This window comes from Anabrus simplex, chromosome 1, assembly GCF_040414725.1.
Source record: "Anabrus simplex isolate iqAnaSimp1 chromosome 1, ASM4041472v1, whole genome shotgun sequence".
Taxonomy (NCBI): domain Eukaryota; kingdom Metazoa; phylum Arthropoda; class Insecta; order Orthoptera; family Tettigoniidae; genus Anabrus; species Anabrus simplex.
Window position 1 is genome coordinate 716,544,811 of NC_090265.1, and position 21,331 is coordinate 716,566,141.

The 21,331-nt window shown below is 38.5% G+C and overlaps 1 protein-coding gene across 2 annotated transcripts in view; it reads left to right on the forward strand.

Annotated features, from left to right (window-relative positions):
* LOC136857400 (ecto-NOX disulfide-thiol exchanger 2) overlaps nt 1–1,132 on the forward strand; it is a 152,677-nt gene extending 151,545 nt beyond the window's left edge. For both annotated transcript variants that reach the window (XM_067136038.2, XM_067136039.2), the window contains exon 12: nt 733–1,132. In XM_067136038.2, the coding sequence (XP_066992139.1) occupies nt 733–947 (215 nt within the window). In that variant the 3' untranslated portion in view covers nt 948–1,132. The remainder of the gene's footprint in view (nt 1–732) is intronic.
* The last annotated feature ends 20,199 nt before the right edge of the window (nt 1,133–21,331 follow it).

Consider the following 21,331-nt stretch of genomic DNA (forward strand, 5'->3'; position numbering starts at 1 on the left):
GCACATAGCCTACTCCTGTTGAATAGCACCAAAGGGTCTGCTTAAGGCTTAACGTCACCATTCGATGGACGAATCACCATTAATCACCATGAACACTGCAGAGAGGTTTGGAGTTGAACCCAGGCTTTTGGCACACAGTCTAGTGATTAGATATTGTATACTCTGCCGGCCATCATTCTGATGGTGGAAATGTTTGTCACCAATGGGACTCACACTGGCTAACCATGGTGTCAGACCATACAGACTTAACGCCTTAACAGTCATGGCCACCAGGCGGGCTCACGAGCTCGAATGTGAATTGTAACTGTAAATACAGAAATACTGGACAAAAGATGCTAGAATTAAAGAAATCAAATGGATGACGACAAATTTATCTATAATGGAACTGAGTAAAAAAATGAAAGAAAGAGGGATCAAAATGCTGGAAAAAATGTGATGTCAGGAAGAGCATACTGAAGAAATGGCTAGGCAAATGCAAGTAACAGGGTCAGTAAACTCGAGGAACATGAATGGAGTGTTGAAAACTGCATTGGAGGCTTGGAATTTAATCCAGTCATTTTGCACGCAATCTAGTGATTTTTATACCACCACCTTTCCTATTCTGCAGGCCAACATTCTGATGGTGATTTTATTTTATTTTTCCAACCAATGGCTGCTATGTGAATTGTAACCTTACCACAGATGGAGCTGATACATAATAAATTACTTTAATACGTCTGTTGTATGTTGCAGGTCTAATTGCGACATTTTTACACGTCCACCCGTTTGGTGCTGGAGTGGATTACGTCTGGTCCTACCTTCAGAAACTGGAGCCAACCCTGCGGCCAGGCGAAGTTGAGACTCTGATGAGTCGATTTCCGACAGTGTTTCGGCAGGAGTTGTCGGGCATCGGAGCCAACATGGAGAGGCGGTGGCAGTTTGCTGGCTTTCAGGCAAATTCTCACTAATGTTTGTTATTGTTGAATGTTGTATGGCCTATGTGATGATCAGACCACATATCATCTGCAACTTTGACCAACTGAAACTAGAAATATTTTTCATTGTGTTCTCAGCAAATGTGTGTGGCATTTGTAGGATTATAAGAGTGTGAATGTACAAATTAAATAATAAATGACTTTGTTAATAAAATGAACATTTGTTTTATTTGCACTTTTGTTTATGAAAAGAAAACTGCAGTCTCATTGGTGTTCTGTGACAATTCTCTCCCTGAAGAGAACTAATTCAACACATGAATAACATTTTGTGGCCATTGCTGGCCTGGTACAGCCCTTGTAAGACAGACCCTCTGACGGGGGTGGGCAGCATCTGCCGTGTGGTGAAGGGTAGTGTTGTGTGTGAGTTGCAGGGGCTTTGGGGACACCACAAACATCCAGTCCCCGTGCCATGGTAATTAACCATTTGATCTGGCCAGGAATCGCAGCTGGGTTTCTCTTGACTGAAAGCCACTACACCGACCATTTGGCCAAGGAGACGGACATTCAGCACATTGACAGTGGTATACATAAATTAACATTCCTCTTATCTTCTGAATACTTAACTGACTCATACAGTTTACTCACAGAGCCAATCTCCTCATCGATTCCATTTCTTCTCCTTCTTTGCTGTCTGCTCTTTCACGCACTGACTTGGACATCATTGATGTATGTCTACCCCTTTGTCCCATTTCTTGATACAAAAACAGGGACGAGATGAGATGAATTCATATAGCATGTTTTAATGGTAAAATGACCTTCCTGGCGCTACCCTCAGTTGAGAACTAATGAAGATTAAATTAATTAAATGGGTAAGGAGGCGGAAGAAATCGACTGTGGCCTGTGAATAGACCTGTCCCGGCATTTGCGAGGAAGTGAAAATGAGAAACCACAGTAAACTGTTCTCAGGACAGCTGACGGTGGGGTTCAAACCCATGTGTCTCCCAAATGCAGAGCTGGACTCCATAGCCATAGCACATTAACATGCACGACCACACCTCTCGGTACTGACTTGTTACTGTCTTTATCCTATTATTTTGCCTATGACCGTCCTGTGTTCCTAGTCCTTTACCTACCAGGTGAGTTGGCCGTGCGGTTAGGGGCACGCCGCAGCGAGCTTGCATCCGGGAGATGGTGGGTTCGAATCCCACTGTCAGCAGCTTTAAAAATGGTTTTCCATGGCTTCCCATTTTCACACCAGGCGAATGCTGGGGCTGTACCTTAATTAGGGCCACGGTCGCTTCCTTCCAACCCCTAGGCCTATCCCATCGTCGCCATAAGACCTATCTGTGTCGGTGCGACGTACAGCCACTAGCAAGTCCTTTACCTCCCCCCTGTGGGCAGGTGACACAGACACCCACGGTATCTCCTGCCCGTCATAAGAGGCGACTAAAAGGAGCGACCAAGGGATGATTAATAACCATAAAACTACTTGTGATTAGTACTATCACGCGAGGGGGGGAACACCTTGGGTCGCCTTAACTTGAGTAGTACCACTATGTTAGGTATACAATAGGTTTGTGATTAGTAGCAGCAGAGAGTGGTTCACTGTGGGTTTACAATACCTGCGATTAGTACCACTACATTCGGAACACCCCGGGCTCACGTTGCCTGTGATTAGTATCACTATGTGAGGAACACCATGGGTTTATGTTGCCTATGATTGGCACCATTATATGAGAAACACCATAGGTCTGGGTTACCTGTGCGACGTACAATACTTGTTAGTAGTATCATAACGTGTGGAACACAGCGAGTCTATGGTACTTTTGATTAGTGCCGCAACGTGAGACATATCATGGTTCCACTTTACTAGCGATAAGTACCATTATGAGGGGCCGTTGACCTGGACTTTGGACCCCTTTGGACAACAGGCATCATCGATTCAGGATTGTGCTTTGGAAGCAGTCCCTTGGTCGTCCCGCCCATATAAAATGCATTCACATTTTATTGGCAGAGTTTGGATGGCACTTGCCAATCCCACTTCTGAGCAGGAAGAAATGTACTTGTAGTGTTATTACTGGTCAACAGATGGCAGTTAAATGGTTATATCTCAGCTGTGGTATCTAGGCAACCGTAGAAAAAAATTAATCAGTTTTCAAATTATTTATTACCTTGTGTGAAGCATGCATATTTGGAAATATATTTCTATTACTGCACAAGGCTTCTAATATATAATATCATAAATATTCACATATTTCTAAGAGGGACTTGCAAGTCCCGATGGGCAGCTAGTGACACTCGTGTCGTGAGTGTTTTGTTCCATGCCTTAGTGTTGTTGGAGGGCGGCAATAATTATGCACGTTGTATTAATTAAAATTAGAGTGAAATGTTGAAAATGTTTCGGCCTAAGACAAAAGGATTAAATGAAGGTGAACTTATTTTTGTCTTATGTGAAGAGATTCCAGTAGATGAAGGAAACTTAACAGATTTAGAAGACAGTGACAAAGAAGAAACAGCTGATAATTTTACCAGTGTATTTGATGCAGAATTGGAAGCTGCTGACTAAGTATTTATTTATTTTCCCATCAATGGCCTAATACAAATGCAAATAAATACAAATATACAATGATATTTGAATGGTCTTTGGCTTGAATATAATTTTCATTATTTTTATGGGTTTATGTTAGTCACTGACATTAGAGAACAGATACTAGTATTTATTTATTTATTTATTTATTTATTTATTTATTTATTTATTTATTTATTTATTTATTTATTTATTTATTTATTTATTTATTTATTTATTTATTTATTTATTTATTTATTTATTTATTTATTTATTTTTATTTTCCCTATTAGTTATGTCAATAGACAAATACACAGTGATGTCTGAATAGTTCTATTCCTGAGTAGGGCTACTCTTCATTTGTAGTGTTAGGCCTAATAATTATAAAATAGCTACTAGAACGGTTTGGAGGCCGTTATAAATAGCATATTTGTTTCATTTTTAGGTGTTAATCCTGAAAATGATTACTATGAACTGTGCAATGATTTTGAAGCAAATGCTGAAGATGGTCCATCAGTTGAAAGTAAGACTGCAAGAAAGAAAGTTAAACTTCCTGAGCCCAATAGAGGATGCAGAAAAAAGCCCTCTTCGACGGTGATATTTGTATATGAACATCATGAAGGTGAGTCTCAGATATAATAAATAGCCTCATTATATTCACAGCTAGTGACTTATTATGTAAGAACCAAAAGATTTAAGATGTTGATTGTTTTGGTGTATAGGGCCTAAGAAGGAGCATTTCACTAAGTGCAAGACTCCAACAGACATCTTCATTCAGCTGTGTGGACCACTCATCGAGCACATATGCCATCAGTCCAATGTATTTGCTGTTCAAAATGGCAAGACTTTATGTATGAAAGACACTGAATTTTTTACATTCCTTAGGTATCAACTTTTAGATGGGTTATGTTACTTTGCCTTCCTGGAGGGATTATTGGTCTACAAGTAATGATTTTTTTTTTTTTGCTAGGGGCTTTACGTCGCACCGACACATATAGGTCTTATGGCGACGATGGGATAGGAAAGGCCTAGGAGTTGGAAGGAAGCGGCCGTGGCCTTAATTAAGGTACAGCCCCAGCATTTGCCTGGTGTGAAAATGGGAAACCACGGAAAACCATCTTCAGGGCTGCCGATAGTGGGATTCGAACCTACTATCTCCCGGATGCAAGCTCACAGCCGCGCGCCTCTACGTGCACGGCCAACTCGCCCAGTAGTAATGATTTAGGTCAACCATTTGTATCTGATGCAATGCCAAGGAAACGTTTAATGACATACTTAGTAATCTTCATGTCAGTGATAATCTAGCTAGACCAAAGAATTGTCATGATAAATTATATAAAATTCGCCCTGTTATCGATATTGCTAACCGGCAATTTTCACAATAATACAATGTAACTAAATCTGTCAGCATTGATGAGTCAATGATTTTATTCAAAGGACAAAGTAAACTCAAGCAGTTTATCCCCATGAAACCAATCAAAAGAGGATACAAGTTATGGTATTTAGGTGATCAACATGGTTCTGTTTTTAAGTTTATTGTGTATCAGGACAAAGAGGAATCAATTGATGAAGAGTTAGCTCAGTACGGATTGGGAGAGAGGGTTGTGTTACAACTTGCACAACCATTCTGAGGACAAGGTTTGATAGTGTTCTTGGACAATTATTTCTCTTCTCTCCATTTACTTGAAGGCCTCAAAATAGAAAATACTTTAGCTTGTGGTACAGCTTGGGCAAACCGTAAAGGACTGCCTCCTCTTATCCCTGACAAGTCCTTGAACAGGGGACACTATGACTATTGTATTTCAAATGTGGGGATTAGTTTTTTCAAATGGATGGACAACAAATCAGTTTTATTTGCTTCCACCTTTCATGGAACAGAAGAAACTTTTGTGCAAAGAACAAGAAATGATGGCACCAAACTAGAGGTAAAGTGTCCCATTGTAGTAAAAGACTATAATGCAGATATGGGAGGTGTTGACAAAGCTGATCATCTGATAGGAAGTCAAGAAAGTGGTGGCACAGGTTGTTTTGTCAATGCCTTCATCATACATAACCAGATGTACCCAAAAGTATTGCAATTCAGAAGAGCTGCTGCCAAAGGACTGGTGACAAAAAGAACGTAGGAAAAAGAGATCCAGCCAAAGACCCATGCCGACTGATGCACCCCAACCTAAAAGAGGGAAAAATGCCTATTCAGTGTTCAGTGATGTAAGGCTAGGAAATAGGGGGTGTCATTGGCCTGTATTTTCATTGAATGGAGGAAGATGTGAAGTGTGCAGCCTGCAGAAAGTTGAGTCTAAGCCTTACTCAGTTTGAAAGATTTGTAAAGTTAATTTGTGCTGCAGTGACAGGAAAAACTGCTTTGCCCTGTACTGTGAAGTAGAGATAAGTTGGGAGTGACAGTGCATACTTGTATTTTTCAGTTGTAAATGTGGCCTGTACCTTGATGTAGTCATGAGTTAGAAAGCACAAATGCCTATTTAATATTTTGTATTTTTTAGTTGTAAATATTAGTTAAATAGTTACTTTATACTTAGTTAATAATTCACCACAATTCATGTGTTTCCTATTTAAATAATAATTCTAAATAATTAATGTAGATCTTGTCTCAACATATACATCTAAGTTGTGGTCAATACTGGGTTTTAAGACTGTTTACTGCCCAACAGGATTTCAGAGTCCCATGCTTTTGTTATCATGTATTTATCTTTTTTGTAAAATGCTATTAAATTCATATGCATTCATTCATTCATTCATTCTTCATAGCCACATTTTGAATTCTAGTCAGTGGATGAATTTTGGACTTTGAAATTGTCATTACATTTCATAGCCATGACCTAGATGTTAGGACCTTTTAAACAACAAGCATCATCATCAGTCCTTTGCCATCTGTATTCATCCTTATATTTTTTCTCTTCCCTTTGTCCTCTCTTTCTTCTATCCTACACTTACCTCATCATGACTGAAGATCTATCAAGAGAGCCTATCGGAGAGCGTATATCCCTGGTCATCTGTTGAAGCTGCAAAGCAGAAACCAGCTCATCCAGGGCCGAGAAGAAATGGATGTATGCGAGAAAGTCGTTTATCCCGATGAGATGGGACTGAAGGTGTACCAGATAATCAAGAATAGACTAAAAGCTACTTAATATACCAACCTTCATTTTGATGCTGGCAAGAAATTAAACAATGCTTTTTTTTTTTAGGCTATTAAATTCAAGACTGTTTTTATTTACTGAAACAGTGCACAAGTTTCTTTTGTTCAAGTTTGCGTGCAGTACAATTTACTGCACCATCAGTTCAGTTGGAGTTGTTTCTGTGTCTTCGAAGAAAGCATTCATTTTTTCAGCTGTAACATTGCCAATGCACGAGTCATTACATTTTGAGAGATGAGGCCTAGGACTGCCGTAGAAATAACTCGAATTTAGACTTGTCAGTCCTACTTTTTCTGTTGGAACAGCATCTTCGTTTTCCAGGTGATGGTCATTGTCATCGTAAAGATAATCAGGTATGTGGAAAACGACATGGAAAGGAATGTGATTGTAGCGGGAGATCTGAATTTAAGTATATAGAAAAATATTTAAAATTTTATTTCCACCTATTCAATACAATATAAGATATTGACATTTAACTTAAAACATTTTTCAAAAGTGAGACATGTTTCGCCTCGTATTTTGAGGCATCTTCAGTCACTAATCAAAACATTATTTCAGTCAGACAACGTTTCCAAATATTCTACAGCTATTATACAAATGTTCATGAAATAACTAAAACTCTATTGTAGTGATGAAAGCATGTGTTGTTCACTTGATGAAAAGGACGTCATAGGATGGTACAGTATTACAGAAGATGGCTTGAAGCCTTAGTCAATATTAAATTTTAAATACATAGTGGAAAGCATATAAAATCATTTCATTAAAAATATACAATACATTTAAAATGATATTAAAATAGTAGGTTCTTAGTTGGTACACTTAAAAATGGAGGTATCTTAAAATTATGAGTGACAGTTGATGGCTTAAAGCCGTTGTCAGAGTTTGAAGCATAAGTAGAATAACACGTTAATATGAGGTACAAGAATATGAAAAAGATTACATTAATGAATATAGAAGATAAAGAAAAAACATTCCAAAATGCTAGGCAATTGTTTACGCCAGCGTATATTTGCCCGTAATATTTGATGGTCAAACAGTTCGTAGATTGTTTATAAAATGGTTCAGCGAAATTGTGTTTACACAAAGTTTAAAGTTGGCTTAAATTTATTCTGAATCATCGGAGTAAGTTTGTGGAGATGATGATAAGCAGTTATTTTCTACGTTGGTAAGATTTGACATGAGGTTGAATGGCTGTTGTTTTCATAACGGATTGACAATTATTTTCAAAGTGTTGTTATTGGAAATTTTATCTTATTGACGAATGTTGTGGAAATTTGATGGGGCTGTTGAAATAATGTTGTAGATTGGTTGGTTCTATGGCGTTGTGGGATTGTTTGACTTGTTGTGAGAATCGTTGTCAGATCCTGACAACATTATTTCAACAGCCCCATCAAATTTCCACAACATTCGTCAATAAGATAAAATTTCCAATAACAACACTTTGAAAATAATTGTCAATCAGTTATGAAAACAACAGCCATTCAACCTCATGTCAAATCTTACCAACGTAGAGAATAACTGCTTATCATCATCTCCACAAACTTACTCCGATGATTCAGAATAAATTTAAGCCAACTTTAAACTTCGTGTAAACACAATTTCGCTGAACCATTTTATAAACAATCTACGAACTGTTTGACCATCAAATATTACGGGCAAATATACGCTGGCGTAAACAACAATTGCCCAGCATTTTGGAATGTTTTTTCTTTATCTTCTACATTCATTAATGTAATCTTTTTCATATTCTTGTGCCTCATATTAACGTGTTATTCTACTTATGCTTCAAACTCTGACTACGGCTTTAAGCCATCAACTGTCACTCATAATTATAAGATACCTCCATTTTTAAATGTACCAACTAAGAACCTACTATTTTAATATCATTTTAAATGTATTGTATATTTTTAATGAAATGATTTTATATGCTTTCCACTATGTATTTAAAATTTAATATTGACTAAGGCTTCAAGCCATCTTCTGTAATACTGTACCATCCTATGACGTCCTTTTCATCAAGTGAACAACACATGCTTTCATCACTACAATAGAGTTTTAGTTATTTCATGAACATTTGTATAATAGCTGTAGAATATTTGGAAACGTTGTCTGACTGAAATAATGTTTTGATTAGTGACTGAAGATGCCTCAAAATATGAGGTGAGACATGTCTCACTTTTGAAAAATGTTTTAAGTTAAATGTCAATATCTTATATTGTATTGAATAGGTGGAAATAAAATTTTAAATATTTTCCTATATACTTAACGAAATTTTCAATACGGATAAAAAAAAAATCTGAGTTTACCAAATGTCAATTGGGAAGGTAATGCAGCAACAGGAAGCATGACCAACAAATGGCAAATAAGCTAATATGGGAAGGACAGCTGATTCAGAAAGTGATCGAACCAACTAGAGGGTAAAAAATGTCATGGACATGGTGCTGATAAAACCAGATGAGCTCAATAGAGAAACCAAAGTAATAGATGGTATTAGTGATCATGAAGCTGTTTTTGTCGTAGTTAAAAGTAAATGTGATAGAAAGGAAGGCCTTAAAAGTAGGACTATTAGGCAGTACCATATGGCTGAAAGCAGGTATGAGGGAGCTTTTAAAAAGTAACTATGATTGGTGGAAAACGGTAAATAAAAATGTAAACAGACTCTGAGATGGGTTTAAAGCAGTTGTTGAGAAATGTGAAAATAGGTTTGTACCTTTAAAGGTGGTAAGGAATGGTCAAGACCCACCTTATTATAATAGAGAAATAGAGACTAAGAAGGAGCTGCAGATTGGAAAGAAATTGTTAGAAATGGCTGTGGAAGTAAGGAGAAATGGAAGGAACTTACTAGGAAATAGAATCTAGCAAAGAACTCAGTTATGGATAACATGATGACAAGCATAATTGGCAGTCATACAAATTTTAGTGAAAAATGGAAGGGTATGTATAGGTACTTTAAGGCAGAAACAGGTTCCAAAGACATTCCAGGAATCATTAATGAACAAGGGGAGTGTGTATGTGAGGATCTTCAGAAAGCAGCAGTATGTAAAGATAGTTGGTTACAGGGATTATGTCCAGATAGAGGATGTGACTAAAGCTAAAGAAGTATTAAAATTTTCATATTATGATAATGCTATTTACAATAAGATACAAAAGTTGAAAACTAGAAAATCAGCTGAATTGATAAGATTTCTGGGGTTATACTAATGACAATGGGTTGGGACATAGTACGATATCCGAAGTACTTATTTGATTATTGTTTGCATGAAGGAGCCATACCAAATAAATGGAGAGTTGCTATAGTAGCCCCTGTGTATAAAGGAAAGGGTGATAGACATAAAGCTGAAAATTACAGGCTAGTAAGTTTGACATGTGTTGCATGTAAGCTTTGGGAAGGCATTCTTTCTGATAATATTAGACATGTTTACAAAATTAGTAACTGGTTCGATTGCAGTTCGAGTTTAGGAAAGGTTATTCCACTGAAGCTCAACTTGTAGGATTCCAGCAAGATATAGCAGATATCTTCGATTCAGGAGGTCAAATGGACTGTATCGCGATTGACCTGTCCAAGGCATTTGATAGGGTAGATCATGGGAGACTACTGAAAAAATGAGTGTAATTGGACTAGACAAGAGAGTGACTGAATGACTTGCTATATTTCTAGGAAACAGAACTCAGAGCATTAGAGTAGGTGAGGCTTTATCTGACCCTGCAATAATTAAGAGGGGAATTCCTCAAGGCAGTATCATTGGACCTTTATGTTTTCTTATATATATAAACTAGCAAGATACCCGTGCTTCGCTACGGTATTATACTGAAATTTATAATTGAATGCTTATTGTTTTAGATACATAATCCACCGAAATTCGCGATCTAACTCGTTTTCTGCGAGAATCCTCCAAAATTCCCGATCTGACTCGTTTTCTATTATTTTACGGCATGTTTCCTCCCATTTTTCAATATTCCTTTCCAGCAATCGATTTCGTACTTCCCGGGCTAGGCTCAGGTATTCCTCCTGGTCAGTTGGGTCCGTAAATCTTTGCCATATTTTCTTTTAATCATTTTTAATATGGATAAAATCCTTTAGGAGATCCGGCGTGGTGTCATATTGGGTGATTTGGCGGCACTGAACCCGCGGCCGGACTGCATTCTTAGTCATTACCCGTCCAGGAGCCGTTACCAACGCGGTCCGCACATTTGACGACGGTCCGGAACATTATTATTATTATTATTATTATTATTATTATTATTATTATTATTATTATTATTATTATGTATCGCTGGAATGGCTGATGACAGGGAAAACCGGAGTATCCAGAGAAAAACCTGTCCCGCCTCCGTTTTGTCCAGCACGAATGTCACATGGAGTGACCGGGATTTGAACCACGGAACCCAGCTGTGAGAGGCCGGCGCGGTGCCGCCTGAGCAACGGAGGATCCTTATAAGTACATTAATAACAGTAAAATCAATTGGTCTCACCTCCTTCTACACCCCACCGCCGTTAAGTTTATTTACCGCCACCCCCCCCCCCCCCAAAAAAAAATTAAAAGAAGGCTTGTTTCTTTATGTTTAAGGGAGATTCCAAACACCAATGTTCACGTCTATTACCTTCAGTTTTGAGATATAAGTATCCCCATAAAAGTAATTTACCTTTTTCACTTCATTTCACACTACTCCCCCCCCCCCCCCAAAGTGAACTTTCCCGAAAAAAATACTTGTTTCTTTAATAGTAAAGGATCTTCTAAATACCAATTATCACGACTCTAACTTCTTCAGTTTTTTATTTATGTGTCCTCATGAAAGGAATTCAACTCCTTTACACTCCCGCCCTCCAAGATGGTTTCCCGCCCAAAACGCGTTTTTCTTTGTATTTAAAGGAGATCCAAATACGAATTTTCACATCTGTAATAACTTTAGTTTTTATTAGATGTATGTATTCTCATACAATTAAGCCAATTAATTTTTCAATTCTTTCACACACACACCCCCCCCCCCCGCTTCATTGGATTTTAAGAGAATACGTGTATTTTTACTTTTAAAGCAGATTGAAAATATCAAATTTCACGTCTGTAAAATCTTAATTTTTGATATATCAGTAGCCTAATTAAAAGAATTCAACACCATTTTCAGTCACTTTTACCCCCCCCCCTCCACCCAGGTGATATTTCCGAAAACTAAAAATACACGTTTCTTTATGTTTAATAGAGATAAAAAATACCATTTTTCACTTCTGTAACATGTTAAGTTTTTTAGATATACTGTAAAAATTCTCATTTTAAAATTTCACCCCTTTTGAGTTCCCCTTAAGTGGAGTTTCCAAAAACAAATCACCTATGTTTCTTTACATTTACAGGAGATTCCAAACACCCACTTTTTACGTCTGTAACATTTTACGTTTCCAAGATATTCTGTAGATGTAGTCTTTCAAGAAATTCACGCCAATTCGTCACTCCTGTTTAACCGCCATTAATTGGATTTTCCAAAAACTAAAAAATACTTTTTTCTTTATTTTTAAAGGAGATCCCATATACAAATTTTCTGTAATATCTTTCGTTTCTGACATATATGTATCCTCATTAAAGGCATTCAACCCATTTTTCACCCTTTTACAGCCCTTTTATTGGGATTTGCAGGAAACAAAAAAAATATGTGTTCCTTTATTTTTAGAGGAGATTCTAACTACCAATTTTTACATCTGTAAATTTTAAAGTTTTAAGATGTAGACACACTCATTTTAAAAAATTCACCCCCACCCCTTTTCACCCCAATATTTGGATTTTCCAAAAACGAAAAAATACGTGTTTCTTTACTTTTAAAGTAGATCCCAAATACCAATTTTCAAGTCTGTAATATCTTCAGGTTCTGAAATATAAGTAGACTCATGAAAAGCATTCGACCCCTTCTTCAACCTTTTCCACCCTTCCTATTAGGATTTTCCGAAAACAAAATATACGTGTTTCTTTATTTTTAAAGGAGATTCTAAAAACTAATTTTCACATCTATAAACTTTAAAAGTTTTGAGATATAGATACACTCATTTTAAAATATTACCCCCTTTTCACCCCCTCCCTTAATTGGATTTTCCAGAAACAAAAAAATACGTGTTTCTGTATTTTTAAAGGAGATCCCAAACACCGATTTTCAGGTCTGTAATATCTTCTGTTTCTGAGATATAAGTAGCCTCATTAAAGGCATTCAACCCTTTTTCCACCCCCTTTCACTCCTCCTATTGCGATTTTCCGAAAACAAAAAAATACGTGTTTCTTTATTTTTAATGAAGATTCTAAATACCAGTTTTTACATCTGCAAACTTTAAAAGTTTGGAGATATAGATTCACTCATTTTAAAAATTCACCCCCTTTTCACCCTCCCATTAATTGGATTTTCCAAAAACAAAAAAATACGTGTTTCTTTATTTTTAAAAGAGATCAAAAGTACCAATTTTCAGATCTGTAATATCTTCAGTTTCTGAGATATAAGTACCGGTATCCTGATTGAAGTCATTCAACCCATTTTTCCCCATTTTCACCCTTTTCCACCCCTCCGATTGGGGTTTTCAGAAAACAAAAAAATACGTGTATCCTTATTTAAAAAAAAAAGATTCTAAATACCAATTTTTACATCTGTAAACTTTTAAAGTTTTGAGATATAGATACACTCTTTTTAAAATTTCACCCCCCTTTTCACCCCCTTAGCCACGGAATATACAAAAATCCTCTCTTAGCGAGCACCTACATCTTAATATGGATACATCCCCAAAATTTCATTTCTTTATGTCCAGTAGTTTTGGCTCGGCGATGATGAATCAGTCAGTCAGTCAGTCAGTCAGGACAAGTTATTTTATATATATAGATGATATGAGTAAAGAAGTGGAATCAGAGATTAGGCTTTTTGCAGGTGATGTTATTCTGTATAGAGTAATAAATAAGTTACAAGATTGTGAGCAACTGCAAAATGTTGTGAGATGGACAGCAGATAAACAGGGTTAAAAGTCAGGTTGTGAGTTTCACAAATAGGAAAAGTCCTCTCTGTTTTAATTACTGTGTTGATGGGGTCAAAGTTCCTTTTGGCTACATACGCTTACTGACGCTATACAAATCGTAGTTACCAAAATACTCTGGTTCATTGTGGTTAATTATATCAAAAACGCTAAATCACAAAATTAAATACCCCTGTACGTGGGGGACGCAGACGAAGAACACACCCACAGTATCCCCTACCTATCGTAAGACGCTACTAAAATGGGCGACCAAGGGATGATTGTATTAGAACCATGAAACTACTTGTGATTAGTACCATCCCACGGGGAACACCATGGGTCGCCTTTAGTTGCGAGTAGTACCACTAAATTAGGTACGAAATAGGTTTGTGATTAGTAGCAGCAGAGTGTGGTTCCCCTGTGGGTTTCCAGTACCTGTGAGTCATACCCATGTGAGCAACACCGCAGGTCTGGGCGTTGCCTGTGAGTTGTACCACTATATGAGCGACACTGTGGGTCTGCGTTGCCTGTGATTAGTACCCACTATGTGAGGAACACCACGGGAATACCGGTGCCCATGATTAGTTCACCTATGTGAGGAGCACCGTTGGTTTGCGTTGCCTATGAGTGGTGCCATTATGTGAGAAACACCATAGATCTGTGTTACCTGTGCGACGTACAATATTTATTAGTACCATAATGTGTGGAACACCGTGCGTCTATGCTAATTTTGATTAGTACCGCAGCATGACAAATACCGTGGTTCTACTTTGCTAGCAGTAAGTATCATTATGAGGGACCGTTGACCTGGATTTTGGACCCCTTTAGACAACAAGCATCATTGATTCAGGATTGTGCTTTAGAAGCCATCCCTTGGTCAGTAGTACTATTGATTTAAGATAGTTTCTGGGAAGGTGGGGCATTCCAGATCATATCCACTGATTATCTTAAATTCATATTCATCTTTTCATTCTTCATCATCATTATCACAATTTTGAATTCCAGTCAGTGGATGATTTTGGACTTTTAATTTTGTCATTACATTTTATCATTTCGTTCCATCAGGGGCCAATGACCTAGATGTTAGGTTAAACAACAATGATCGTCACAAAATTAAAATCCCTTTTAACCACGTGCTGTGAGACATTGCTTCGGCTAATTTCGATACTGCCCGATGTAACTCGTGTCTATCCCGGGCTGACTCACCAGCAATACCTGGACTATGTTCTCAGCCTCCCCTGTTTGCTTCTCATGGTCTCGTGCACCATCTCTATATCGCATAGCCCTGCACCGTCAGTCCACAAATTAAACCTGTTCGGTGGTTCCAGGAGCAACAAGTGTTGATGTTAAAACTACTGCTGCGTGCACAAATATTCAGAGCTAATTTAAGGAATAGGCTCTAGATAAACCATTTTACTAAGAGTTAGCTATTTCTAGGGGTTCACTGAGCATATAGAACGTGCCACACCTGAATGAATGCCAGTTAAACAATCGAACGTCACTCCTTTGTTGTACAGAATGTGTTCGTTCTCTCGCTTGACTGTGATTTACAATTGGTACGCAAGCTGCCCACATTATTTCGACAAGCATCCCAGTCACATTGGGTCAGCCTCAGTAGGCAACCACCTGAGCAACTCTGATCTACGTGGACGTCATCTGCCATCAGACAGGCTTAAGTCAGAAGTATTTCTCTGCAACCTTCCAACACCTCCAGTTGTAGATCCAAAGAAAACTAGAACTGAACTATGGAACTGTTAATTCCCAGACCATTTGGAATATTGAAACTTAAAGAAAAACTGCCTTCTGGCCATGAGGAAACCTGGACTACATGGAAGTCGTTAAACAAGCTACTAGCTTGGATTGGGAAATCCAAGGACAACCTGAAGAAATGGCATTTTCTACAAGGACACACCTTGTACGCCTGTGGTCAACAGATAAACACTGCCAAATATTGGGCCGAAATATTGTAATTATGTTTTCTTTATCCTTATTTTTATGTATGATGCCACTGACACAAATGAAAGAAAAAATATATGTCCTTGTCTCCTGTTACACTGTACATTCCTTTTCACGTTCCTAACTTTCTATACAAGGCGATTTGCCTAACATTACCACTGGCAATATTTCTTAAACAGCCAGGCTGATTTGCTCGGACAGTAGAGCGCTGGCCTTCTGACTGCAGCTTGATAGGTTCGATTCTGGCTAAGTCCGGTGGTATTTGAAGGTGCTCAAATACGTCGGTAGCACAGTTTACTGCTTTGAATAGCGAAGCTTTGATTCGGCTGTTTCTAAGCACATCCTTCAGTCGTCTGGTGTCTCAGTGTAAGAATTTGCTTTACCCTTTTCACTGCCAAGTTTTGGTGATTAGGAGAACCCTCTGGGCCGGTTTTTTTATTTATTTTTTTTTTAGGAAGAAGCACTTTTACAGATAAATTTTTACTGGTACTATTAATGGATTGCATATCGTACCCATAGCCCCGCAGCCCAAAACGGTGTCGGGGATGAAGTGAGATTATATTTTACAGCATTTTTTTATGGCTGGATGCCCTTCCTGATGCCAACCTCAGTTGAGAAGATGATGAATATGAAGTGAATGATGGTGAGTGAAACTGGGTAACGAGGTGGAAGGAATCTGCTGTGGCTTATGAATAGGAACTTTCCTGGCATTTGCTTGGGAGTGCAAAAGGGAAACCACAAAAAAAAAAAAAAAAAAATCTCAGGACAGCTGACGGTGGGGTTCGAACCCACTCGCCTGCCGAGTGCAGAGCTTGACTCCATAGCGGTAGCATGTTGACACACACGGCTACTCCGCTCAGTGATACTCTTACTGAAATGTGTGTTGTGTGTTTGAGTCATCAGTTCATAGACTAGTTTGATGCAACTCTCCATGCCACCCTACCCTGTGCTAACCTTTTCATTTCTATGTAACTACTGCATCCTACATCTGCTCTAATCTGCTTGTCATATTCATACCTTGGTCTACCCCTACCGTTCTTACAGCCTACACTTCCTACAAAAACCAACTGAACAAGTCCTGGGTGTCTTAAGATGTGTCCTATCATTCTATCTCTTTTTCTTGTCAAATTTAGCCAAATCGATCTCCTCTTACCAATTCGATTCTGTATCTCTTCATTCGTGATTCGATCTATCCATCTCACCTTCAGCATTCTTCTGTAACACCACATTTCAAAAGCTTTACTTCCATACACTTCCATACAATGCCACGCTCCAGATGAAACATCTTTCTAATTCGTATATCAATGTTTGAAGTGAGAAAATTTATTTTCTTAAGAAAGCTCTTCCTTGCTTGTGCTAGTCTGCATTTTATGTCCTCCTTACTTCTGCCATCGTTAGTTATTTTACTACCTAAGTAACAATATTAATCTACTTCCTTTAAGATTTCATTTCCTAATCTAATATTTCCTGCATCGCCTGCCTTCGCTCAACTGCACCCCATTACTTTTGTTTTGGACTTATTGTTTTTCATCTTGCACTCCTTACCCAAGACTTTGTCGATACCATTCAGGAACTTTGAAATTTTCTGCAGTCTCAGATAAAATAACAATATTATCTGCAAATCTCAAGGTTTTGATTTCCTCTCCTTGGATTGTGATTCCCTTTCCACATTCCTCTTTGATTTCCTTTACTGGCTGTTCTATGTAAACATTGAAAAGGAGGGGTTTCAAACTGCAGCCTTGCCTCAATCCTTTCTGGATTGCTGCTTCTTTTTCAAAGCCCTTGATTCTTATCACTGCAGACCGATTTTTATACAGATTGTAGATAATTCTTCGTTCTCGGTATCTGATCCCAATCACCTTCAGAATCTTAACCCTTTGCGGACAAATGTTTTCCTTGTGTAGTCCTGCACTAGTCGTTTTTTTTTTTTGAAAAAGCTGTATAGTTACAATGAAGATACAAAGTCTGACTAACAGATTATGAATTAATTAATCACTCTAGATACACAATAAACATGTAGTTGAAAGACAGTTTGCCCCTTTCCTATTTATATTTCTTCCCCGTGTGGTACTTCTCGAAGCATTCATTTGTATTTTTTCTCTTGCATAGCAGTTAGTCTCGTCAACAATTTGTTGTACCAATTCTTACGTAAAAAATAGTGTAAAAAATTCAACGGGAGTAGATGGTTTCTTACCTGTGAGAGGTGAGAAACCACTAATCAAAGTGTGTGGTTTCTTTACAAAGTTTTGATCATCTGGGCAATAAACTCTTCAACCATTGCCTGGTTCACTACTATTTATATTGCTTTCATTCTCGCTTTCAACTACTTCTATTTTGCTAGAATTGTCATCATCACTCTCAGAAACATTAAACTCACTGTCCATAACTGATAATTCGTCATCACTGCTGTCAATTTCATCTAACAAAACGATCTATATCAGACGAAGTAGCATTACCCTGTCTGTGCGCCACCATTTTCACAGCTGATTAATGTAAACAACAGCTCGTTCTTTATTTACCTGTAAAACTCATAAAACAAAGTTTTAACGCATCTAGAAGGCTGTGACATTCCTAAAGGTCCTATACAATAACTATAGATAGCAACAGCATGCATAATTGCTTCACACGTGTATATATTTACCGCGGAAACAGGTGGCAGGTATATCCCGACCAGTGGCGTATCCTGGAATCTCCACTGAGGCATGCAACTAGTAACCATGCAGTTAACACAACGTATTAAGTAAATTTCAATTCTACTCACCCTAATTACATGTAGGTGAACTCGAGCCAAACAGTTTTACTGTAAGTTTCTGGATTGAACGTGCGTACACAATTCTTGTTTTCTGATTTTAAATTTACGAGGGTCCACCTCTGTGGTGTAGTGGTTAGTGTGATTAGCTGCCACCCCCGGAGGCCCGGGTTCGATTCCCGGCTCTGCCACGAAATTTGAAAAGTGGTACGAGGGCTGGAATGGGGTCCACTCAGCCTCGGGAGGTCAACTGAGTAAAGGTGGGTTCGATTCCCACCTCAGCCATCCTCGAAGTGGTTTTCCGTGGTTTCCCACTTCTCCTCCAGGCAAATGCTGGTAATGGTCATCCTCCCCAGTTGTATCCCCCGACCCAGAGTCTGAAGCTCCAGTACACTGCCCTTGAGGCGGTAGAGGAGGGATCCCTCACTGAGTCCGAGGGAAAAGCCAACCCTGGAGGATAAGCAGATTAAGAAGAAGAAATTTACGAGGGAAGGTAGAGGTCTCCCGGCTTTACCTATTTGAATCTTTTCATCAAACGAACGGCCAGTAAATGGCTTTTCAAACTGATTTACAATTATATCCGTTTTAGACTCATCCATCGTTAATACCACATGTGCGCAAAATATAATAAAACACCGAAAACACAATGAATTAACTCACTAGTTAGCCACAACTGAAGCACTGGGGGTAAGTCACCCCAGTGGCATTGGTCAGTTTCATCACGTTGGGTTCTCGCTGGGGGGTAATCTGTGGGTCCCGTTCGCTATAAAGATGCCGACTTTCTCCAAGTTGTTAACAGATGGCAGAGGGTAGCACGGGTATGGGGTGACAAATTCTGACCAAGTTTCAATTGCAGCGACATCGTTCGGAGGGTTTCAGAACTACGTCTGCCACTGAATGCAATTTTAAGATTGAATGCCTTACATCCGTAACTCCTCCATTTGCTGTCTCTTTCTTCCTAGAGTGGAGTAATACCAATATAATGGTCCGTTATTGGACATTATAAATTTTCCAATAACGGACCATTATATTGGTATTATAAATTTACTCGTTCGGGACAAATATTTTAGGTTCCCTATGGGAATCAACATCTACACCATAGAGTGGAGTAGACGGCGAGACTACACCAGCACCACACGTAGTCAAGCAACGGAACCAGTACAGTTGCGCGGACCTTTTGAACTTCTCAGGGATGAAATCGTTAATATTTGACTTGAAACAACCTAAAATCGTACATGAGACAGTTCTTTGTGTTATCATAACGCATGCAATGAATGCCTTGCATTCAAGGAGAATACGCCCCTGATCCCGACATACGTCCAGAACAGGAAATTGGGATGTCAGGAAATGCCCAACAGTTGTCCGCTGAGGGTTAAATAGCTTGGTCCAATCAACATTATCGAATGCCTTTTCTAGATTTACAAACGCCATGTACTTGGGCTTCTCCTTCTTAATTCGATCCTCTAAGATCAGACGTAAAGTAAGGATTGCTTCACATGTTCCTACATTTCTTCTGAAGCCAAAATGATCTTCTCCCAACTCATCTTCAACTTGTCTTTTCATTCTTCTGTAAATAATATGTGTTAAAATTTTGCAGGCATGAGATACTAAACTAATGGTGCGGTAATTTTCACACTTGTCAGCACCAGCTTGCTTGGGAATAGGTATAACAACATTCTGCCGAAAATCAAATGGCACTTCTCCTGTCTCATACAACTTACACACTAAATGGAATAACCTTGCCATGCTGGTTTCTCCTAAGGCAGTCAGTAATTCAGAGGGAATGTCATCAATTCCAGGTGCCTTATTCCTATTTAGGTCTCTCACAGCTCTGTCAAACTCTGACCTCAAAATTGGGTCTCCCATTTCATCAGCATCAACAGCCTCTTCTTGTTCCAGAACCAAATCATCTACATCTTTAACTTGCTACAACTGTTGGATATGTTCCTGCCATCTTTCTGCTTTGTCTTCTTTCCCTAGAAGTGGCTTTCCATCTGAGATCTTCTCCGTTGGGGGTGTGCCTGAAAAGAGCTGCACCACCTCAGGATGAGGACACGAGTTACCTATCTGAGATCTTAATATTCATACACCTAGATTTCCTTTCTCCAAAGCTTTCCTTGATTTTCCTGTATGCAGCATCTACCTTTCCTAGGACCGTACAACCTTCGACATCCTTGCACTTCTCCTTCAGCCATTCTTCCTTAGCTACCTTGCACTTTCTATCCATTTCATTCTTTAATCGCCTGTATTCTTTTCTGCCCTCTTCATTTCTATCATTCTTGTACTGTATTTTCATCCTTTCATCAATTAGGTCTAGTATCTCCTGAGTTATCCACTGATTCTTAGCTGTTCTTTTCTTCCTTCCTAACATTTCTTCAGCAGCCCTACTGACTTCATTTTTCATGACTTTCCACTCTTCCTCTGTTGTGTTTCCTTCAGCCTTTTCATTTAGTCCTTATGCAACATGTTCTTTGAAACAATCCCTCACTCTCTTTTCTTTCAACTTGTCTAGATCTCATCTCCTTGCATTCCTTCCTTTCTTCAATTTCTTCAACTTCAGATGGCATTTCATGACCAACAAGTTGTGGTCAGAGTCCACGTCTGCTCCTGGGAAAGTTTTGCAATCCAACACCTGGTTTCTGAATCTCTGGCTAATCATAATGAAGTCTATTTGATACCTTCCAGTGTCTCCAGGTCTCGTCCACGTATACAGCCGTTGTTTGTGGTGTTTGAACCAAGTATTGGCAAGGACTAAATTATCAGTGCAGAATTCAACCAGCTGACTTCCTCTTTCATTCCTTTGTTCCAATCCGAATTTTCCTACTGTATTACCTTCTCTTCCTTGGCCTACCACTGTATTCCAGTCACCTTTTACATATTGTATTAAGTCTTCTATCTCTTCATATATTCTTTTGATTTCCTCACAATCTGCTGAACTAGTAGGCATATAGACCTGCACTATTGTGGTGGGCATTGGTTTGGTGTCTATCTTGATGACAATAATTCTTTCATTATGCTGGC